Source organism: Pleurodeles waltl, chromosome 6, assembly GCF_031143425.1.
Source record: "Pleurodeles waltl isolate 20211129_DDA chromosome 6, aPleWal1.hap1.20221129, whole genome shotgun sequence".
Lineage (NCBI taxonomy): Eukaryota > Metazoa > Chordata > Amphibia > Caudata > Salamandridae > Pleurodeles > Pleurodeles waltl.
In genome coordinates, this window is record NC_090445.1 from 334,863,748 (window position 1) to 334,886,078 (window position 22,331).

The following is a 22,331-nucleotide window of genomic DNA, read 5'->3' on the forward strand; positions in this document are numbered from 1 at the left end:
TCTCTGATGCCATGTGTGTGCCTTGCATAGGATCGAGCATGCTCCCTTGTTCCTCGTGTGGTGGCTTTTTTTGATGTTGTTTTTTTGTTTATGTTTTTTGTTGCTTTGTTGGGTCAAATCAACTGTTTGCTGCCCTTTGTTATTTCCTTGAAGATTCTTTTCTCTGCTGACCTTCGTACATGTTTTTTAATAACTGCTTGATTTCTCTCTCTGAGGCATTGATACTACCAGAGAATCACTTTTTTTCGATTGCCTATCCACCAGTGACTGATCAAACCGAACAAGGCCAGGCCACTGCTGAGGTTTTCCATACATAGATCATAACATTTATGTTGAAAAGGGGATTTGAGAAGACCATACTTTGTACAGTTTACTAAAAAACAAACCAGGTCCTGCTGCCAGATACTTACACTTTTATTCCAGAGGTACACAAGGTGTCCAGTTCACTTGTGGTCTCCCTCAATTGCACTGCAGTCAAAGCATGTCAGGACCAAATAATCTTAATGCTTATTCCAGAGTATTTTAAGAGGTGTACTGGAGCTTGGCAGTTGTCGGACTGAACTAAAGAAGACATTTTAAGCTCTGGTTGAAACTGGGCCTGGTGTGTGGGTCTGTAAAAACGAGGTAGTTGCTGTACACTAGTGCTGTTTTCATTGGTGGTTCGGTACGTCAGTGCACTTCACTGACATCTCGGGTTATCTCTTCCTGAGAAACCTTGTATGGTGCCCACTTGCCCCCCACTCTGAATGCACTATTTACACGCCATTTTCTTAGTGTAACCAACACTCAAGACTAGAGCCAGCTGCACAGAAACCCTTCGGCTAATAGTGATCCTACAAACAGCTGCATTCCCAAATACCTCGGCATCAGTGTACCCGGTAGGTGTGGCAAAGGCACTGAAATATAGGTGCCCATTTGTCTCATTCGTTTATTGAGAAAAAATAATCTCTTAATGTTCCAGGTCACGTTAGTATGTACACTACTATAAAGTGAATGCTCAACCATGACAAATAAAACTTAATCTCCCGTCCAAATTGAATGGCACTGATGATGCTTAATCTTTTTCCTAGGCTAGAAATAAAACGAGGATTGGCACAGGAGGCAGGGTCGGTTTTGTGCCTCCAGTATGGAATCGCTTGTAACATTACTGTTACTCAGCAATGGCAGATGCCTAGAACCATGTCTTGCAGGATCTGTAGAATATGAAGTCAAAAATGCTGCAGTATTTTTTTATTAAATACTAAACATCAGTGCATATATAAATGTGTTTTGAAGTTTGTTAGCAATTGTAACAAGCGTTGGCAAAGCCTAAATGTCTTGCTTGTCTTAGCTTTGTCTATGCAGTTTGCTGATGTTGTGCAGCATCATGTAAAGTCGAAAAAGCAAAGTTGTAATGCTGCATGTATGCATTGATGAAATGACGCAGATGCCATTTTTAGTTCGATCGCGCAAGCACTTTGACCTGTTGTAAGTATTGTGGGCTTTTAACCATGCCCACCGCACACCCATCACTCTCACTCGTTCGTGGGCTTGCCTTTCAAAAATCCTCTGTTATCATTGGTAAAAGCTTTAAGTTTGTCCCTCCTTGGGGCGGTTTTGTTACTACTTCGGACACCGACCCAGTTACATGGATAATTGCACGACTGCCAATATTTTTGACTGTGAGCAAACTTCTTTTTCCTTTTGTGTCTCTCCTTCGCAATCATGTCATGACCGCCATGGCGCTTTGAATTGGCTGGCTTATGTCAACTAATATTTTACTTTCACTTTTCAATGTATGTGGCAAGAAAAGTCCTGTTAGGAATTTACAACACCAATAGCTCTAACAGGAGCAAATGCAAGACCCATTACTTTGCAAATGCTTGTTCATTTTTCCTGCCTTCTCGGCTGAGTCTCGTGCAGCAGACGGCCCAACGGGGTCCTGTTTTCTGCTGCTTGGTCCTGCTATCCTCTGTGCAAGATGCCAGGAATCCGAAGACTGCTCCCACAATATTTTGCAGTTACTTCCTGTATTTCCCTCCCATGTCAGTGCACTATACCTCGAGTTAACTTGTTTTTTGGGGGTATTAAGCCCTCCTGTTCTGAAGTACATCACCAAGAAAGACTCTAGTGAAACCCCATACCCAGCCCCTCCAATTTACTATTAGCCTGCTATTTTTGAATTCAAGACTGTGCTTTCATTTTCTCCCTTGACTGCTTGGTTGTATTTTCAGGACTATTGATTAGTGCCCTGATTTCAAATGTCCCTATGCAACTAACAGGATCTCTGCATGGATTAACTCCTATGAGTTAATAGGAGTCTGGTTGTGCTGTGTGTTTCCTATGGATTTAGTAGTGTCCCTTTTTGGAATGCTGGGCATTACCTGTTTTGGGTGAACATTAGCCGTTGTTATCCATTTTATGAATGGGGAAGTTTGTGTCTACTATGTGCGAATGTTCTTTGTGCTCACCGTCCTTTTTCTGTTTTTGTTACCTTTAAAGGACGCAACTGGAACACTTTCTCTGTTGCTTAGGATGCATCCTGGGGTAACTCATACCAAGTACCTATTGTGAGTGAGCCGTATTGTCAGAAGAACTCCGTCCTGTTATTTCCTTTTTTTTCCCACTTTTCCCCTTCTGGCTTATCGCCCTCGTCTGTTCTCCAGTCAGTGTGGAGGATAAGTACTGAGGTGAGAGGACGTACTATGTCTCTTTCCACGGTACCGGGTTTTCAGGTGAGTGGGACATCAACACTAGCAGCCCTGTTATGGACTGGAAGGGTCCAGGTGGTCGTGAGGGTGAACCCGCTAGCAGGAACCCAGGAGGAGAACTTCTTGGCTCTATGTGGCCCACAGGCGCACCAGGGTTTGATGGAAAAGATCAGAAGAGTCACAGCATGAACGTACAGAACTCTGTGATCTGTGTAGAAGTGGCAGATGGTCCCATGAAACAGTTGTGGAATTGGCTCTGAATTTGAACAAATTTGGGAGGGAGCTCGAGATATATGTTGGCATCCACAAGCCTTCTTGAGAAAGTGAATGCCGGTACCGGGCCGAATCCCACTTAGATTTCTTATGTTTTTTCTTTAACTTAACTGAAGATTTGGATCAAGAAGAAGACTGACCCCTGGAGAGACTCTGGGGACTTCTGGATCTCGAACAGGACCGGGACTGAACTTTTGACATAGACCATTCTCATTCAAGAGACTTCAGGTGTTTGGTAATGTAGAGTTTTGCCTCACAGTCTCATATGGCCTTTGGATTCATCAACACGCAGTCCCTGCAGGCCCTAGAGTGTGGCTCGACCCCAGGCACCACAGGCAAATTTGGTGAAGATCGGTCACAGACATTTGTTTGTGACAGTCCTTACAAGGTTTAACATCTGTCGTTTTGGGAAGTAACATGTATATATTTTCACTGATTAAAAAAGGTTACAGGGACGTTGTAGTTAGGAAACAGAATTTAAAAAAACACAGAAAGGTTCAAATTTTAAATGTAGAAAACCATAGAACCATAGAAATTCACCTGTTAAAGTTTTCTCAAATAACTATAACTTGTGCTCTAAGTCAACTATAACTCGACGTCCCCACCATGCATTTTTTTTGTCAACATTTTTTACTGTTAATATTACATTGATATTATCAATGATGTTATCAAAGATGTCATGAGTGCTGTAATTTGTGGGGGTAATTAGCAGCGCTTGGCAAGGGCGCAAATTATAGGTACCTTAGGGCACAGGTTATAGGTGAATTTCTATGGTTTTTTTATGTTTAAAATGTGAGCCTAACTATAATGTCCCTGTAACCTTTGTTTTTTTAGTGAATTTCTATGTTTTTTTTAATGTAAAGTAATTTTTATTACTATACAATAATCCAGCCACCTGTGGCCAGTCCCTGCAGCCACCCCTGTACCCACCAAACCCCACACTGCACACAGCCTTCAGCAGTCCCCAGGGTCATTATTGGCTCCATAGCCTGAGGAATTTAGTGGTCCCCAGGGATGGAGTGCCATAAAGGACCCCCTTCATTATTTAAATTGAGCCCCGGGGAGGTGTCGGTCCCTGGTGAGGGCCCCCCACATTTCATTTCTTATTGTGTCCCCAGTAGGTGGTGGTCCCCAGAGCCGGCCCCCCTCCATGTCATTTATATTTGTGCCCCGGAGAGGTGGCAGTCCCCAAGGCTGCACGGGGGCTGGGCAGCGCCCCCATATTTCATTTCTAATTATGCCCCGGGCAGGTGGCGGTCCCAAGGGCTGTGGGGTGAGGGGGCACTTTTTATTTCTAATTGTGCCTCGGAGAGCGCACCAAATATATAGGCAAGTAAAAAACACTTTTTCTATAGAAACTAGGTCATAACTATAACTACAGTCTGGCGATTGCCAGTAGGTAATATATGTACATACAACATACATACATATAAATGTTCCTTCTTTTAAAGTGGATTATTAGAATTGGCAGTACACTCTGTCTTTAGGCTGCAAAATGTTTTCGTCAGATGTACTGTTTGGCCTTTCTGAAAAAATGCTACAAGAATGTGAATTTGAAACACGTGTTTCCAGGGTCCCCCACACGTGGGCAGGACTATTCAGTGCTTATTATTTCAATGGGGTTTCCCCAGAGGGGTTACAGGTAATAAACTGTTCTGTACCATGTATTCTAACCACAGCGGTCGGTCCTGTATACAGAAGGATGACTCAGGTTATAAGAATAGGACTAAAGTCCTTCTTTTGCACAACTCTTAACGAGAAAGCACAATTTGAAGGAGACAAAAAACACTTTCCAGTGCCAGGAGACCATACTGTTAGGATATCATTAGGTTTTTTACAACATTGTGACTGTTGTAGAGCCTGTGGAGGTTCAAGTCTTTTGATTTGGAAGGGATGATAATTGAGTTGATGGAGAGGACCAGGGAGGAGTAGCAATAGTCTGTTCACAAGTATGTTAGGGATGGCTTTGGTTTCCACACCCTAGGGGTATTGCATTGTAGGACTGGCACATGTCTTTGGGTTTATATTTTGTGTATCAGTGTGACTATCTTATGCCTCAAAGAGGATGAACAGATACCATCAGCACAATCCTCGTAAAATATTTGCATTAGTTTCGGATTGAGCAATGATGAGATACTTTTAAAAATCCAATTAGTAGGTCATTAGCAGTAGGAACTTCACCTGATTGAAGCAGATGTTTCATCCTCCATCATTATCTCCTTAGTAAGGCACTATCTGTCTGTTCCCACCAACGTGGGAAGATTAAGGGTTCCCAGACATTGTGCCTTCTGGGAATCCTCACCGGAGGCAGATCCCTCTGTAAAGCTATGTTATTTGAATCAGTCCAGCTTCCATTTCATATGTATGATGTGGAAAGATAATTTTCTTCATAAGGTTCACATATCTGGTCTGTACCCCTTCAAGAGTCCACTCATCAACAGTCTACACCTGGGAGAGTGTATGTAGTTTGTTTCATCTCTTTGTTATTTGTTCACTTGAGCTTCTACTTTGGAAAAAGAAAGAAGACATCATGTGGTAACGGCCAAACTGGCCATTTAACTCATCTGTTACTTCCCGGGAGAGAGGATGTTGGGTTGGAGCCATTGCAGTCGGGTTTTGAAGTCCCAGGTTTGCTGCTAGTGCCTCCGCCACTCAAGAGAGCAGAAGTAGAGGGGAAGGATAGAGAGGGTTGAACGAGAAGGAGAAAAACAGTGATGGATTGATGCAAAGATAGAGGGACTGAGGAAGTGCGTGTGTTGCAGGTTTGGGTTTTATTTTTGTCGGGCTGCTTTGATTTATGAGTCCTGCCTTGGTGATAACCAGTCAGTAGCGACTATTAATATAATTTATTTTGCAGACACATGACCGTCCACCAGAGAGCGAAGTTTCAGAAGAGAAATTGAAGCTCATGCAACCTGCCCGAGTTCATGGGATTGCACTTCCTGGAATGGGTGGAAGCAGAGGCCAAAGCTTTGATGGCAAGAAAGAGGTGAGATAATAAATGAAGAAGCAATGATACATATTCAACGCAGTTTCCTTAAAGTAAATTTGGAGATTGTTTGTAAACATGCTCCATGCTTTTATGTGTTTGCTTCCATTCTTGTTTCCAGCTTTTAGTACCCCTTATATGTTTGTGTCTGCTAAAACCATTTTAATGGAGTTTGTTACACAAACGTTGTGTGCCAAGAATCGTGTACATAGTTCTCCAGAAGTCTATTGTCAGAAACGTTCCTCTTAGCAGTAAGCTATCATTTAGGAGCCAAACTTGTAGGTCTGACATTTTTAGGTCTCGGCTCTAGATGGCACGCATGCGCTGTCTCGAAATGAGAAATGCTGTATCTACATTGTGGGCTTCGGCCCGCCCATAGGCTTGCCATTGGTGGGCTCCGTTGTAGATCCCCAATTGTTTCTCAACATTTGTCCATGGCATGCTTTGGTCATTCCTTTTCCTGCCTTTACCCTTCCCTGTGAGCAGGGACCAAGTACATTATCCCTCAACTATCCCTCATGTCATGCCCAATTTATGAACTTTTTTTTTCTTAATTTTCAAGCCCTTCTCAGGAGCGCTGGTGTTTTCATTCGCTCAGAGTACTGTTTTTTTTATCTTACCCCATGCCCAGTCTGCCCTTCGTTTCCAAGCGCTCCTCAGGAGTGCTGGTGTGTTCATACGCTCTGATTCTCTGTTTTAGGGGTGAGCGCAAATCGCTCCATCCCCTGTTGTAATCTATCTTTGGACTTCTAACCACGCCCATGTCATGTCAGTCACTTTCATTGGTTTGTGGGCTCGCCTTTTAAAATCTGCTTGCTCTTATTAGTAAAAGGCATGCATACGCCATGCCTTTTCCGGTGTTTAGCCCTCCTCGAGTGGCCAGCTACTGAAAACATACGAGGCTCGATGTTTTCCGTCTGGTTTCTGGACTACTTTTTCTCTTTATTTCGCAGGGCGATCTCGCTGGGCAGTAGTCCAGCGCTTTTCATGACATCGATCCTGTTACATAGGTAATTGCACTTTTGCCGGTTACATAGATAATTGCACTTTTGCCGGTTACATGGATAATTGCAATTTTGCCAATAGGTTTCACTGCAAGCAAACTTTTAGTTCCCTTTGTATGCCTGCTTTGCGCTGATGGCGGCCATCAGCTCGATAATGTGGCACTTTTACTTTTCAGTTTATATGGCAAGAAAAGTCCGGTTAGTTATGTGAAACTGTTTTACTTTAAATTTTCAATTTATGTGGCAAGGAAAGTCCGGTTAGGAGTTTACAATGCTAATAGCTCTAACTCAAGCAAACGTGAGACCCATTGCATTGCAAATGCTTTGTTTTTTTGCTTACCCTGTGCCCATGCTGCTGTCTGGCTCCTTTTGCCCTGACGGCCGGGTCACGCTATTGCCTGCAGCTGTGTTCCCCATTAGCCCCACACAGGTCAATGGGTGGCTGCCTCGTTCTCGGAGGACCTCAGATTAGATGTCCTGCAAGGGAAGGTTGCACATAGGATAAAGCCTCCCCACTCCCCTCTTGGAGGAGTCATCTTAGAATGAAGTAACTATTGTTTAACTGGTCGGCAACCAAGTAAAGAATGCAATTAAAATCACTTACAATGAAAGGAAAGTACTTTTCTTCTCTACAGCAAACACACACATTGACTCGAAACCAAACGTGTGCTTGATTTTCACATTGATGACGTTAAATAATAAGCATGATATAAGTATTAAATGTAGCCAGTGTTTTAGATTTTAAAACTTTCAGTGTTTACTGGTTTTCTCCACCTTGTCCCACTCTCCATACATACCTTGCACATATGAGCGCCCATGATACTTACTGCTTGGGAAATCCTCCTGCAAGTTCTATCCATGTTTATTAGTAATCTCTTGGGCCTCTTTCCAACAGCCGTTGTGCTTCTTTTCTGCTGTGTACAGGAGACAGCTGCTTGCAGGGAGATAGAGTACTGAAGCTGGTCGTTCATTGCAGAACCCTCCGCCTATCTCTAAATGTGGTCCTTATGGGCCCAGTGCTGAATCTTTATATCACTATTTTAATTTTAATTTTTCTACCCGTCTTTACCCCAGTTTAATTACATTTGCATTTCCTAGTTTCCGATTTATTTGGAACCTGCAGTAAAGACTCACGGTATTTATGTAGTGGGCGGCGCACTCCGGGCCGGGGCAGCGCTAACACTAAAATGCTTTATTAATAATGATTAATGTGACTTGACTGAGCTAATTAAAATACTTATTTGTTTATAAATGAAGACGTGAGCTGTGACTTTTTTAATGCAGCTCCACAGCCCTGGCTGTGACCGCCGTGATATGTGTCCCTCACTCACAGCCTCTGGTCTCCTAGGACTTGTTGAATCATTATCATGCCCTTGCGGTGCTGGTTATGGCGGCCGGGGTCCGAGCCAGCTGACTATATAATTTAGGAATATAGGCAGGCTGAAGCATCTGAGATCTGTGTTCAGGGAGCTCTCACATCTCGGTGCTTGACATGGGTGACCTGTGGTCTCACATGGGATAGAGCATCCTAGAGTCCAGTGATGCTCCTCTCACAGTACAATCAGGTTACAAGCACACTAGGTGCTTCCGTTTCTGGTGCTTTGCAGCAGTTTTAAGATCTTAAAGTTTTGTGTTACTCAAATGGGTGTAATTTCTGATATTTATATGCTTCCCTCATCTTCACTGCTTGATTTTGCTCGCAAGAAAGTTGCACTCATAGTTGTTGAAATGGCAATCATAATTACATTGAAATTGTGAAAATGTCACACATAGCAACTTGCATTTTGGTATTTTTCCTCCAAATTTGGGACATGCTCTATGTTCCATGTGGGCTGTCACCTGCATTTGTCCCCTCCCTCCCTGGGTGGCACTGTAGACGCTTGCAGATGCATATTTTGTACATTGCCAGAGTAACTTGGAAATCAAAACTTGCTAATTACGTATGTATCGCACTTTACTGTATTTCAGTTTCATATTACGTTGCTGACCTTAAGCTCCAATAATTAGGTGACTTTGTTTAAAATCACATAATTAAAAAAATGGATAATATTTATATTTTTCTTTTTGGTTTTCCTTTTTTTATTTTTTTCATTAATACAGCCGTGTAGCTTTGGTTAAACCCAGCAGTAGGAGTGAGTAATCTGTTGCATTTTCCTTTGATTCTTCCAAATGCCTAATGGAAACAAAATGTATTTTTATATGCTCTGTGCCACCATTAAACGCTTGTCCGGGATAGCAAGCACAGTTTAATAGCATTCCCCGAGATGTCTCTGACCCACTTGTGTCCAAAATCGGACTGAACACAGGCTTTTGGTAATATTAGAAAACATTACACAACCTTGTATTAGAAACTCATTGTTTCATAGATTGTGACTCCTTATATACACCATGCCTGGACCCAGTGGTTTATTCCAAACTGAGTGCCCCTGGCCTCAGAGTCTGCTGAACAAAGATAGAGCATTCTGCCTTTTCACCTACTGAAGCCACAGCCATGCATCTGGCCCAGAAGTTGAAAATAAGGAAATATGCATACATTAACATACTGTTGGAAACAGCCTTTTTTGCAGGGTCATCCCCAATCTTTTTGCCTTCTTCCTCCTATTTTTCCTAACCTATTTTTGTTGGCTTTTGAACTCTGAGCACTTTACCACTGCTAGCCAGTGCTAAAGTGCATATGCTCTCTCCCATGGGTAGCACAATACATGCTGCAGCCCATGAGGGTGCCCTGGTGCCCCAGTGCCCTGGGTACCTAAGTACCATATACTAGGGGCTTATATGGGGGCACCAGTATGCCAATTGTCGGGTGTGCTAAGTCCTAAGCAACCAAATTTAGAGGGAGAGAACACAGTCACTAGGGTCCTGGTTAGCAGGATCCCAGTGAACACAGTGACAGAAGGCAAAAAGTGCAGGTAACGAAACAAAAAAAGAGATTACTTTCCTACATAGCCTCCATCCCCAAATGAAGGACAATAAGACTAAGGGTGCCCAGTTGAGTCTTAATTGTCTAAGTGGAAATATCTGGAGAGTCCATCTACATTGGAGTGGTTACTCCCAGGTCTATTTTCCACTTTATAGTCCATTCCCTATAGGGATATGAACAACCTCAAATGTTTGGGATTTTCACCTTTAATCTGTCTTTACTATAGGAGGGGCTTGTGATCTGTTTGAACAAGGAAGTTAGTGCCAAATAGGTATGGCCTCAGATTCCCCAGAGCCCAGACCACAGCAAAGGCCTCTCTCTCTATGTCTGACCAATGCTTTCCCTGGGGGTCAACCTCCTGCTAATGAAAGATACATGTTGATCCTGGCCCTCTTCATTCAGCTGAAATAGTACTGCCCCTATCCCTACCTCAGAAGCTTCTGTCTGCACAATACATTGTTTAGAGTAGTCAGGACTTCTTGATATAGGAGCAGAGCACATGGCCTGTTTAAGGTCATCAAAAGCTTTTTGAGAGCTAGCTGTCCACAAAACGTTATTTGGCATCCTTTTAGAGCTGAGGTCAGTTAGAGGGGCTATAATGGAGGTATAGTTCTTAATAAACCTCCTGTAGTACCCTGTCAGGATGAGGAAGGCCCTGACTTGGGTTTGTGTGGTAGGGGCAGTCCAATCCAGGATGGTCTGGATTTTTCCCTATAGTGGTTAAATCTGGCCTCTACCTACCAAGTGGTTCAGATAAACCACTTTTCCCTGCCCTATCTGGCACTTTGGGCCCTTGATGGTGAGGCCTGCTTTCTGCAGGGCCTCCAATACATTCCCAAGGTGGACCAGGTAGTCCTCCAAGGTGGAGCTAAGGACAGCTTTATCATCAAGATAAACTGCACTGAAGCTTTCCAGGCCCCAGAGGACTTTGTTCACCAACCTCTGGAATGTAGCAGGTGCATTCTGACGAACTTCCCTGTAGGAAAAGAGGAGGCACCTCCTCCTGAGTTTCTCAGAGAGTCCCATTATCATGTCTTTGAGAGTTTTATTAAACCTCTCAAATAGTCCATTTGTTTGTAGATGGGAAGGAGTGGTTAATTTATAAGTGACACCACACTCCTTCCAAGTGGCTTTAAGGTAAGCAGACAAGAAGTTTGCACCCCTGTCTGATACCACCTCTTTAGGAAAACCCACCCTAGAGAAAATTCCCTGGAGGGCTTTGTTCACTACGGGAGCTGTAGTGGTCCTAGGAGGAATGGCCTCTTGATATCTGGTGGCATAGTCCACTACCAACAGGATGAATCTATTACTAGAGGCTGTTGGAGGGTCCAGGGGGGCAATAATATCCACCCCAACCCTTTCAAAGAGCACCCCAACCACTGGTAGTGGAATTAAGGGGCCTTTGGAGTGCCACCTGTTTTACCACTGGCTTGACAGATTACACAGGAGCGACAAAACTCCTTGGTGTCTTCTGACATATGAGGCCAGTGAAAGTGAGAGACAAGCCTTTCCCAAGTCTTGCTTTGCCCCAAATGGCCTGCAGGGGGAATACCATGTGCTATAGTTAACAGGAACTCCCTAAACTTCAGAGGGATAACCAGTCACCTGGTGGCACCAGGTTTATAGTCCCTTGCATCTGAGGAAAGAGGCTGTTATCCCCGTACACCTTATGGGTGCCACTGATATCCTGCCTGCTGCCTTAAGCACTCTAGTGTGGAAAGGTTTTCTGTTCTATACAGAGTTCCTCCCTGGTGTACCCCCCTGTACCCAAGAGCTCAACTGTGTCAGCCTGTAGCTCCTCTGGTACAGATTCTTCCCCCTCAGGAGTTCAATCCTCACTGGAGGCTGGAGCATGGGGCACCTTTTTACCCTTTCTGCTCTTTGGTTTAGGGGTGCCCTGGACCATTGTTCCAGACTCCAGGGTTCCCTTTTCTTTCTGTTTCTTTGCCTGTTCTCTGGTGAGGGCAAAGATATGCCCAGGAATGCCCAGCATTGCTGCACAGATCTCCAATTCCACTTCAGCCCAAGCTGAAGTCTCCAAGTCATTACCTAGCACACATTCTACAGGTAGGTCAGTGGACACTACAACCTTTTTAGGGCCAATGCCCCCCCCCCCCCCCAGCTGATATCAATAACTGCCATGGGGTGGCACAAAGTTTTATTGTGAGCATCAGTCACTTGGTACATGTGACCCAGTAGGTGTTGCTCAGGAGACATCAGTTTTTCAGTCACCATAGTGACACTGGCACCTGTGCCCCTGTAGGCCTCAGCCTCAAGACCATTGATTAGGGAATGCTGCCTGTACTTATCCATGTTAAGGGGACTGGCAGCTAGGGTGGCATAGTTAATGCCCTCATCAGAGACCAACACAGCCTCTGCGGTCTCCCTGACTAGCCCAGATCCTACTACAGTCCCCAAGGTGAGCCCAGCTACACTTTTTGACTTATTACTACTAGTGTTATTACCACCATGTTGCTATAGCTAGGGGCACTAGAGGGAGAAGTGTTGTTAATAGTGCTGGGGGACTTGGTGCCTTTCTTAGGACAGGAGATACCCCCTGCCCTATGGCCTTTGTTTTTACACATGTAGCACCAAGGCGTTATCAAGTTTGAGGAAGAGGGTTTAATCCCAAACCTAGAGGAGTTTTGTGGGCCTGATGAAGACTCTTTAGTTTTATCTTTGTCCCCACTCTTATCCTGAAGCTTACCTGCTTCCTTAATTTTGTGGTTACCCCCTGTGTGAGTTTTTCTACTCAGCTGGTGCGGAGCCACATTTCTGCCTTCTTTCCGAATTCTTGGGGAGAGGTCAGATCAGAGTCCACGATGTACTGATGCAGCTGATTAGATATACAGTTGTGTAAAATGTGCTCTCTCAAAACCGAATTGTATAAGCCCTGATAATCACTCACTTTGCTCCCATGCAACCAACCTTTCAGAGGTTTCGCAGAACAGTCCACAAAATCTACCCAATCTTGGGACGACTCCTTTTTGGTTTCCCTGAGCTGATCCTGAATTGTTCAGTGGTCAAACCAAACCCATCTAACAGTGCACTTTTTAGAGCTGTAAAATCATCTACATCTTCCTCTCTGACAGTGAGGAGTTTGTCTTGCCTTTGTCAGAGAAGGAGAGCCACAAGATTGCTGCCCACTGCCTTTGAGAGACCTTCTGGACTTTTCAGGCCCTCTCCAAAGCAGTGAACCATTTATATATGTAATCTCCCACCTTGTAAGGTAGGACTATCTTGCTCAGGTTTCTAGAATCATAAGAGTCCTCCTGATTCTGGTGTCCCTAGAGCTCAAATTGCTGCCACCATGGGGTGCTAACCCCAAACCATGTCTTTCCCTCTCCACTGCCAAGGCCTCCCTATCTAGGGCCAGTTGTTGCTGTTGCAGCCTTAGCTTGGCTTCCTCAAACCTCAGTTTCCTAAGCTTTCTGTCTAAGAAATCTTCCCCTGAGGTGGAGCAGTAGTTCCCCTCAGATACTGAGGAGACATGGGAACAGACAGAGGAGGATCTGTCCCTCCTCCTAGGGAGACTCTGGACCAACCCTCTACGAGTAAAGGTGGGCCTACTGCAATGCCCCCCCTCACCACCAGTAGCGCCCCTAATAGGGCTTTGGTGTTCCCCATGTTCTTTCTGGCCCTCCCCAGTGTAGCCTAAGTCTACCCTGTCTAGGACTGGAGGGTCAGTTTCTACTTCTTCCTCCTGGCTGCCAGCATGTCCTGGTCATCCTGGAGAAGTAAGCCAAGAAGTAAACTTTTATTGGGATTTCTCCCTGTCTTCAGTTTTCTAGTGACACACATCTCCCTCAGCTCTTGAAATGTAAGACCCTCATAGTGAGAGTCTGGGGGCTGAAAGTTGAGCTCTACTGAAGATATGTTCTTCCTAGAGTGGTGTAGGTGTATCTAGCTACTCTAACAACTAGACTCCCAGGAAAGGTTGGAGCAAGGGCTATGTTAGACCCCTAGCTTTCCCAAACCTATGAGACTAGTAATCCTTACAACTAAGTATAGTGTGTACCTGGCAGCTAGTAATGGTCTTTCCTGTGGAAGGTAACCAGTGACAGAGTGGTAAGGCAATCGCAAGTGTCTTAACCCATCGCTGAACCACCAAAGTAGGAAGCTGGCCTGGTGTGTGGTGAGCACCTATGGTGTTATCACCTCATACCAAGTCCAGGTATCCCCTATTAGCTAGGTGGTGTGGGCAGTGTCTAGGAAGCCAGGGCTCTTTAGAGGTAGCTGTGCATGAGCAGTGAAGACTTATCTAGGACACATGCAAAGCTTATGAAATACCACTACAGCCACACAGCACTTACACACATGAAAGATCAACACAGTGTTACAAAAATGAAGGTACTTTATTATAGTAACACAAATATTAAATTACTGGATAGGCAATACTCCAATAGGAGGTAAGTAAACACTCTTTTATATACACATTAGAAGTCAGTGATTAGCATAGAAAGCAATATCAAATAATAAAAACAATAGTAAATAGTGAACTGTAGGAAAGTACCCTCTTTTTGGCATGGTTACTTACACTTTTTGCCTGCTGTCAGTGTGTTTTTGACTGTGTTCACTAGGATCCTGATAAGCAGGACCCTGGTGGCTGTGCTGTCTCCATCTAAATTTGGTTGCTCAGGACTCAGCACACCCCACAATTGGTTACTGGTGCCCCCATATAAGTCACTGGTATATGGTACTTAGGTACCTAGGGCTTTAGGGCACCAGGGGTTCTTCATGGGCTGCATCATGTATTGTGCCACCCATAAAAGCCCATGCAAAATGTGTCTGCAGGCGTACCATTGCAGCCTGAGTGAAAAGGTGCACGCACCCTTTCACTACAGGTCACTGAACCAGGTCACTGTAAGTCACCGTTATGGCAGGCCCTCCTAGCCCAGAGGGCAGGGTGCAGGTACCTGTGTGTGGGACCACTCCTGCATGAGCAGAGGTGCCCCTACGAACTCCAGCTCCATTTTCCTGGACTTCGTAAGTACGGGGAAGTCATTTTACCTGTGTACTGGACACAGGTCACTCTACCTGTGTCCAGCTACATAATGGTAACTCCGAACCTGGGTATGTTTGGTATCAAACAAGTCAGAATCATACCCCTACACTGTTGCCAGTATTGGTTGTATAATTCCATGCACTCTGGTGGCTCCTTAGAGGACCCACAGCATTGCTCCCACCAGTCCTCTGGGGTTTTCCGGACAGCTGCCACCCCTCAGACAGGTTTCTGCCCTCCTGGTGCTTGACCAGCTCAAGGAGAGGAAGGCAGAACAAAGGATTTTCTTTGGGAGAGGGAGGCAACACCCTCTGTCTTTGGAAATAGGTGTTACATGGCTTGGGAGGGGTAGCTTTCCCACGCCACCAGAATTCTTTGGAGGGCATATTTGGTGCACTCCTCACATAAACCGGTTTGCACCAGTCCAGGTACCCCTGGTCCCTGCTCTGGCATGAAACTGGACAATGGGAAGGAGAGTGACTACTCCCCTGTCCATCACCACCCCAGGGGTGGTACCCAGAGCTTATCCAGGTGACCACTTGAATCTGCCATCTTGAATCCAAGACAGAGGCCCCTGGGAGCATGTGAGTGGCAAGGTCAGGCAGGTGACAACTCAGCCACCTCTTGATAGGTGGTCATCCTGCTAGGTGACCAATCCCCCTTCCTGAGCTATTTAGGGTCTCCCTCTCAGGTGGGTCTTCAGATTCGATGTGCACGATTCCAGCAGATCTCCACTGAATCATTTACTTTATCTTCTGCCCATCGGGACTGCAACTGGACCCTTCAGGAACCAACAATCTGCAACTCCAGAAGCGGCTCCACATTGCAGCATTGTTTCTCTGGCTCCTTCCAGCAACTGCAACATTTTCCTGGCTGTGCATCCTCTGAGGGCGAATAGTCTTCAGTCTGCACAAGAAACAAGAAGGAATCTTCATTGGAGTGAAGGAGTCACTCCCCTGCATCTGCAGGCACCAACTGCAACAACGACTGGCTGCGTGGATCTTCTCTGGAGTGGTACCATATGCTAGGGTCCTCTATGGGTGTAACAGTATGCCAATTTTGGAGTGAGCTAACTTCTAAGCAACCAAATTTAGAGGGAGAGAGCACAGTCCTGGTTTTCAGAATCCCAGTGAACACAGTCAAAACACACTGACAGCAGGCAAAAAGTTGGGGTAACCATTCCAAAAAGAGGGTACTTCCCAACAGAGAGCCCCTCTTGAGTTTAGAGGAACGCTTTGTTTAGGGAGAGGTGTTTCTGTCTCTTTATAGTGTAGCAGACTGCCTGTTGTGGTTTACTGCTCATTCTTCCCTTCTCTTCAAGTTTTTCATCTCAGTTTTAGATCACCGATGTACTTCGCTTGTGTTGTCTGTATCTTTTGGCATATGTCTTGTTTATTGTTGTTTTCCTGCCCATGAAAATAAAAAAAATACATTTGAAAAAAAAAAAAAAAGAAACTGTCTGGCTGTTTCTATCCACTTAGTCACCTATCCACTTAGTCACTCAACCATTTTTCTGTTCACTCAACCTTGAACTCATGCATCGATTCACTGATGCGTTGGCTTACTCTATTATTCAGCCACACCAAGGGGACGCTATTGCTTTCTTTTTTCCCTAAAAGGTGGATACCAGAAGGCCCTAGAAATCCCTTGGATTATTTAGTATGATCCTCACCCACACGTAGCAACTGTGCCACTGCACTTGGTGTGAGTGGATGGGCTCAATGCAATTTATTAGCGGAGCACTTTCGTTCAATGGGATTCAGTTGTATGATGATTTGTTGGGGGCTTTGGTTAAGCCTGATAAAGGGGCCCCTGTTGATTAGGCTATATCTCACAGGCCCTACCTGCCATGGGGGATCAGGCTTGTCGCATAAGACATCCTAATCATCGAAGTTTGGTGGTTCAGGCCACTTTGACCTCCCATGATGTTGAGTTTCTCCCACATGTCCCATTTGATAGAGATTCCAGGAGTCTACACATTTGGCAGGCACACAAGTTCTGCTCTGCGATGTATAAATACATCTTGTGTTCTTGGACATTTCTCTCATTCTTTATGGGACTCGTTGGCAAACATCTTGCCTTTTCTCTCATTCTTTATGGGACTCATTGGCAAACATCTTGCCTATGCTTCGGGAAGGTATCAGGAACACTTTTATCCCTATCATTCACGATGGCCAGCAAGCAGCTTAACTAGCCATTCACTGTGTTATGGATACTACTGACCGTGGGTCAAGCTATGGCTTCCTCAGCCGTGCTATGTTGCCTTGCCTGGTTACGTATGTCAAGGATTTCTGAGCAAGTCCAAGCCACATTGATTGGCATGCCGTTTGACGATGCCCATTTATTTGGTGCACAGGCAGACTCAGCTTTAAGGCAGTTTTGTGACAGTTGGTCTCACTTATTTCACAGATGAGCCATGCTTCGGCAGGGCCGTGTGGCTTTCTCAGTTCTGGTTTTTCCTTCTAATGGTGGCACACAGTGTGTGTTCCTGCTTTTGGCAGGTATTATTTTTTCATAAATTGTTTTTGGGTGTATAGTGCCCTGGGATCCTTTGGTGCTTTTTATGCCTGATATTTCAAGGTTACTTTCATTATTGCTATTAGCAGAAATGATGGGTTTCCACAACAAGTTTGTCAATAACAACCTCTTAGAAGGTTATTTCTTTTTAATACACCTGATAGAAAGGTGATATTGTTTAATTTACTCTGAAGAAGAGCTTGTGCTTAAGCGTTGTTACCTTCATGGTATAGACCATACTCTAAGCAGAGCATTTGCTTGTATGCAGGTGAGCATTCATGTATATGTGCACAGTAGGGATTCCTTAACTTGGAGGTTATTACCCCTTCATTTGGGGGTACAGAGTTACTTACTCTGCACTGAGTTCGTTTTCTAACTTGTGATAATATGGATTTGTACTAGTATCCCTTATAGGGAACTTGTAATATTAACAGCTCCTTGGGAGTGTCAGTATACTGTTTAATCTCTGTTCAAAGAGGTTTCTTTATAAGAATTCTAAAGCACTATAGGTGTCTGTTTTCTAAGTCCTTCTTGTACTGTCAAATAAGTTAGCTGTTGATCTACACTGATTGTGGTGTACGTTCTGCTTACACCTATGATATGGTAGAATCCGTTTTTTTTAATTTTGGTAAATTGGATACATTGTGTAGGACAGTCACACTTTTTGGCATGGTTACACCCACTTTTTGCCTGTTGTCGGTGTGCTTAGACTGTTTTCACTGGGATCCTGTTAACCAGGTCCCCAGTGTTTGTGTTCTCTCATCTAAATTTGGTTACCTTAGTACCCTTTACACCCCACAGTTGGCATACTGGTGTACCCCTGTAAGTCCCTAGTGTAGGAAAGTACCCTCTTGTTGGCATGGTTAAACCCACTTTTTGCCTGCTGTCAGTATGCTTTGATTGTCTTCACTGGGATCCTGCCAACCAGGGCCCCACATGATTGTTCTCTCTAAATTGGTTACCTAGGACTTTGCACACCCCACAATTGGCATACTGGTGCCCACATATAAGTCCTTAGTTCTTAGCTACCCAGGGCACTGGGGCACCAGCGGTTCTCCATGGGCTACAGCATGTATTGTGTGCCACCCATGGGAGCCCAAACAAAATGTGTCTGCAGGCCTGCCATTGGAGCCTGCATGAAAAGGTGCATGCACCCTTTCACTACAGGTCACTGCAACAGGTCACTATAAGTCACCCCTATGGTAGGTCCTCCTAGCCCAGAAGTCAGGTACCTGTGTATGAGGGCACCCCTGCCTGAGCAGAGGTGCCCCTACAAACTCCAGCTCCATTTCACTGGACTTTGTGAGTGCGGGGAATCAATTTTACCCTTGTACTGGACATAGGTCACTACCTGCGTCCAGCTAATGGTAACTCCAAACCTGGGCATATTTGTTGTCAAACATGTTTTTGTCAGCACCTTAACGTTTTTAAGAGTTTTAGTTTGTCGTATGTAGTTTGAGGATGGACAGATGATTCATGTACCCCCACCTAGACAACTGGCTAATAAAAGCCAATCACTGATGAAAAATATGTACTTCCTTCACAAGACTATACTCTGCGTCAGTGCTTAATTTGTAAATAAAAAGGTGCCGGTGCTCAAAGCTTTCCTCTTAAACATGCAGCTGCTGCAATTAAAAGTGCCAGCACATAATACTGAGGCAGCGTAATCCTGAAGCCACCTTGGGCCTCCAGTCCATTTATAGCCACTCTCTGCCCCGTCAGCTCACTCTGTCAGCTTCCTGCTTTTCCCCTTTCTGATGCTTTTTCGTTTTTCTCTTTCTCCGTCTTTCCCACGTGTCTTTTGCTCGCAGCAAATGCTTGAGACAGAAAACTAAGCGCCGCCCCTCAGAAATAAGTGCCGGTGCTCAGCATCGGAAACAACAAGCACAAATTAAGCACTGCTCTGCGTTTATACATTTATGTTTTTCCATCAGCGTGAAAAAAACAAATCTGGTGATTTAATGGGGACATTTAAAAACAGTGTGCAGTTATATTAATTTCATCCTGTAGAAAGAGTACAGAGTTTAAAGACTGTTTCTGCACACTCCCCTACTTGTGGTGATGTTTTTGAGATGTGTTCCTGGTGAAATTCTGTATACTTTTGATTCCAAAGGCAGTAATAAGGATTCGTTTGTTACAAACGTTCCTGAGGAAACTAAGATCCCAGTTTCAGGGCCGGTGGCTGGCTCTGACAGTCTTAAGGAGCGTGGCCCAGTGAACAGGTCTACAAGGAAACATGTTTTGTTTTTCATAACAGTAGGTATTTTAATGTACAAATGTATAAAGGAACAAATCTTCTCGGTTTAGCTCTCCATTACCAGACAAGCATCAACAATGCACTTTGTTAGATCACAATACACATACCATTTGCTCTTTATTTATATTCTTTCTTTTATAACTTTATTTCGGCTATAAGCCATAAAAGTTGACAATACAAGACATAGCATGATTAGGAAACATGACACTTTAAAAATTATAAGAATATAAACAGCATTGTTTTTAAACATTTTTGTTTTTACAAAATCTCACGGCGTATAGAAATATTAGATCGTTAAAATTTGGCTTCAATCAATTAAAATTTATCAAACTAAATAAATATAATCTTAAAACCAAGTTATTAAGAACAGGCGATTATAAGAATTCTAGTTCATGTCTCCTATTTTTTTTTTTTTTTTTAAAGAACCTCACCACTGGGGAACCAATTTTGTCATTTATCTCAGTTATCTGGTATAAAAAAGAGAAAATTACATAATTTACTTTTTAAGAACCCTAGATAAATAGTGCGGTCACAGGGTTATAAAAACATACAGTTCTTCATTATTCTTTAAATCTACAAATCCAGACCCTTGAGGCTTTAACTTCATCCGGTTAAAAACTGATATATTAAATGAATATAGTCTAAAAACAATGTGTTGGGATTACACGTTTATGATGATTCTTTTGTTCTTATTGTCCATGCACTTCGCAGGTATCCCACAACAGAAAAAACTATTTTATCATTTGTGTCAGTTGTTAAAAGTCGTAATGCCGTATTCCATTCCCTTATCCCGATTGCCCTACATAATGGAGCAATCCACTTTTTCCTAGGTACCAGATATCTAGGGCAGGAAAACATAAAGTGCGCGAGTGACTCTTTTGTCTTTTGACAATGATGGCAGTATGTTGAATTACAGTCCTCCGATCTCCATTGTGCTGTAAATGTCTTGAGCGGCAGGGTCCCTAGTATGAACTTAATAAATAGTGTTTTAATGTAGGGAGGATTTACATTATCCATGTAGGTCTCAAACTTGGGGCTACATTTGTGGTCTAAGAACTGCAAAGTCAGACTACCATGATTTTTTAACCAAATTTGAGTCAGAATGATCTCCCAGTAGCGCCTTTTTACACGTTCCTTTATTTCCTTTGCCAAATTATGGGGAGCACTCCACACCTCCTCCATTTTGAGAAGTTTGCACGTGTCTCTGATGTGTCTGAACCAAGGGATCTTTAGTACGCTATCATTTGCGAGAAATTCATCTAGTGCTGTATGAAGAGTGGACCGGCCCTCTGAGGTCCAAAGACGAATCCAATACATTATAGGTCTTAATGCAATTTCATTGTGTATTTCGTTTAGGGCTAAGTCAAATCTGAGTGGAGTGAGAGGGGTGCTCATCGGCAACTTCAGGAAGTTCCGAATAAACCGGTTTTCTACCGTAGTCAGACACCTAGAGTTGGTGTGTCCCCAAAGCTCAGCACCATAAATTGAGGCCGTTACTGCCACTGCTTTGTAGACGGTGATTGCAGGTGTTATCTCCCCTTCACAAGTATTAGCTATTTTTCTAGCTATCACTATAGACCTGTGCCTAAGTGTTGTCAGACTCTTCTTAATCTGTGCCGACCAGCGTTAGTCGTCACTTAGCCTAATCCCCAAATAATCAAATTGTCTGACTCTCTCCACTGGTTGGCCTGCTATCGTCATTTTTCCCCTGAATAGTTTATGTGGGTTAAAAGCCATGAACTTAGATTTTGTTGGAATAATTTCAAGGCCTCTGTTGGAGCAGAAATTATAAAAAGTGTCCAATTGATTTTGCAAGCCCATAGGTGTTCTTGAGATTAGTAAAGTGTCATCGGCAAACATTAAAATAGGGATCCGGGTTCCAGCTAATCTTGGGGCATCATGATTACAGTGTAACAATTGGTCCGCAGCACCGTTTATGTAGAGATTAAACAATGTTGGTGCCAAGATGCAACCCTGCCTAACCCCTCTATTGACGGGTATGGCTTCCGTTAGGTCGCCACTATCTGACCAACGTACGTGAGCATAAGTCCCTTCATGTAGATATCTAATCAGTCTTAGTAGTTCGCTATTGGGATGATAACTCTCCATAACTTCCCATAATGTGTCCCGAGGTACCATGTCAAAGGCAGCTTTTAAATCGATAAAAGCTACATACAGTTGGTCTTTATTGAGTGACAGGTATTTCCAACAAAGGAGGTTAAATCTAAATGCCTGGTCTATTGTGCTCACTCCTCTTCTAAAGCCTCCCTGAAATTCGGAGAGAATTTGGGAATCCTCTATCCATGTCTGTAGTCTGTTCAGCACTTGCTTAGTAAAGATCTTTTGGCTAACATCAATAAGACTGATAGGCCTATAGTTGTTGGGTTTTTCCCTTCGCCCTTTCTTGTAGATAGGGACTATGACTGCTCCTTGCCATGTAGTAGGGAGTCCTCCCCCACTCAGTATCTCATTACTAAGTGCATTTAGGTACAATGACCACGTTGTTGGACGGGAGAGATATAGATCTCCTGGGATGCCATCAAGACCAGGGGCCTTTCCCTTGCGTGTAGATTGGAGAGCCTCTGTTGTTTCTTTTAGGGAAAAGAGGTCCAGATCAAATTTGGGTGGTGTTATGGTCTCCCACGTTAAGGTATTGCCAACTGGATCGTTAGGTTTTAG

General features: G+C 44.0%; 1 protein-coding gene across 1 annotated transcript in view; it reads left to right on the plus strand.

Annotated features, from left to right (window-relative positions):
• The window catches only part of CARMIL3 (capping protein regulator and myosin 1 linker 3), a 1,220,401-nt gene that overhangs the window by 1,003,336 nt on the left and 194,734 nt on the right, over positions 1-22,331 (plus strand). Inside the window, exon 34 of the mRNA XM_069238205.1 lies at positions 5,821-5,952. Coding sequence (XP_069094306.1) covers positions 5,821-5,952 — 132 coding nt within the window. The remainder of the gene's footprint in view (positions 1-5,820; positions 5,953-22,331) is intronic.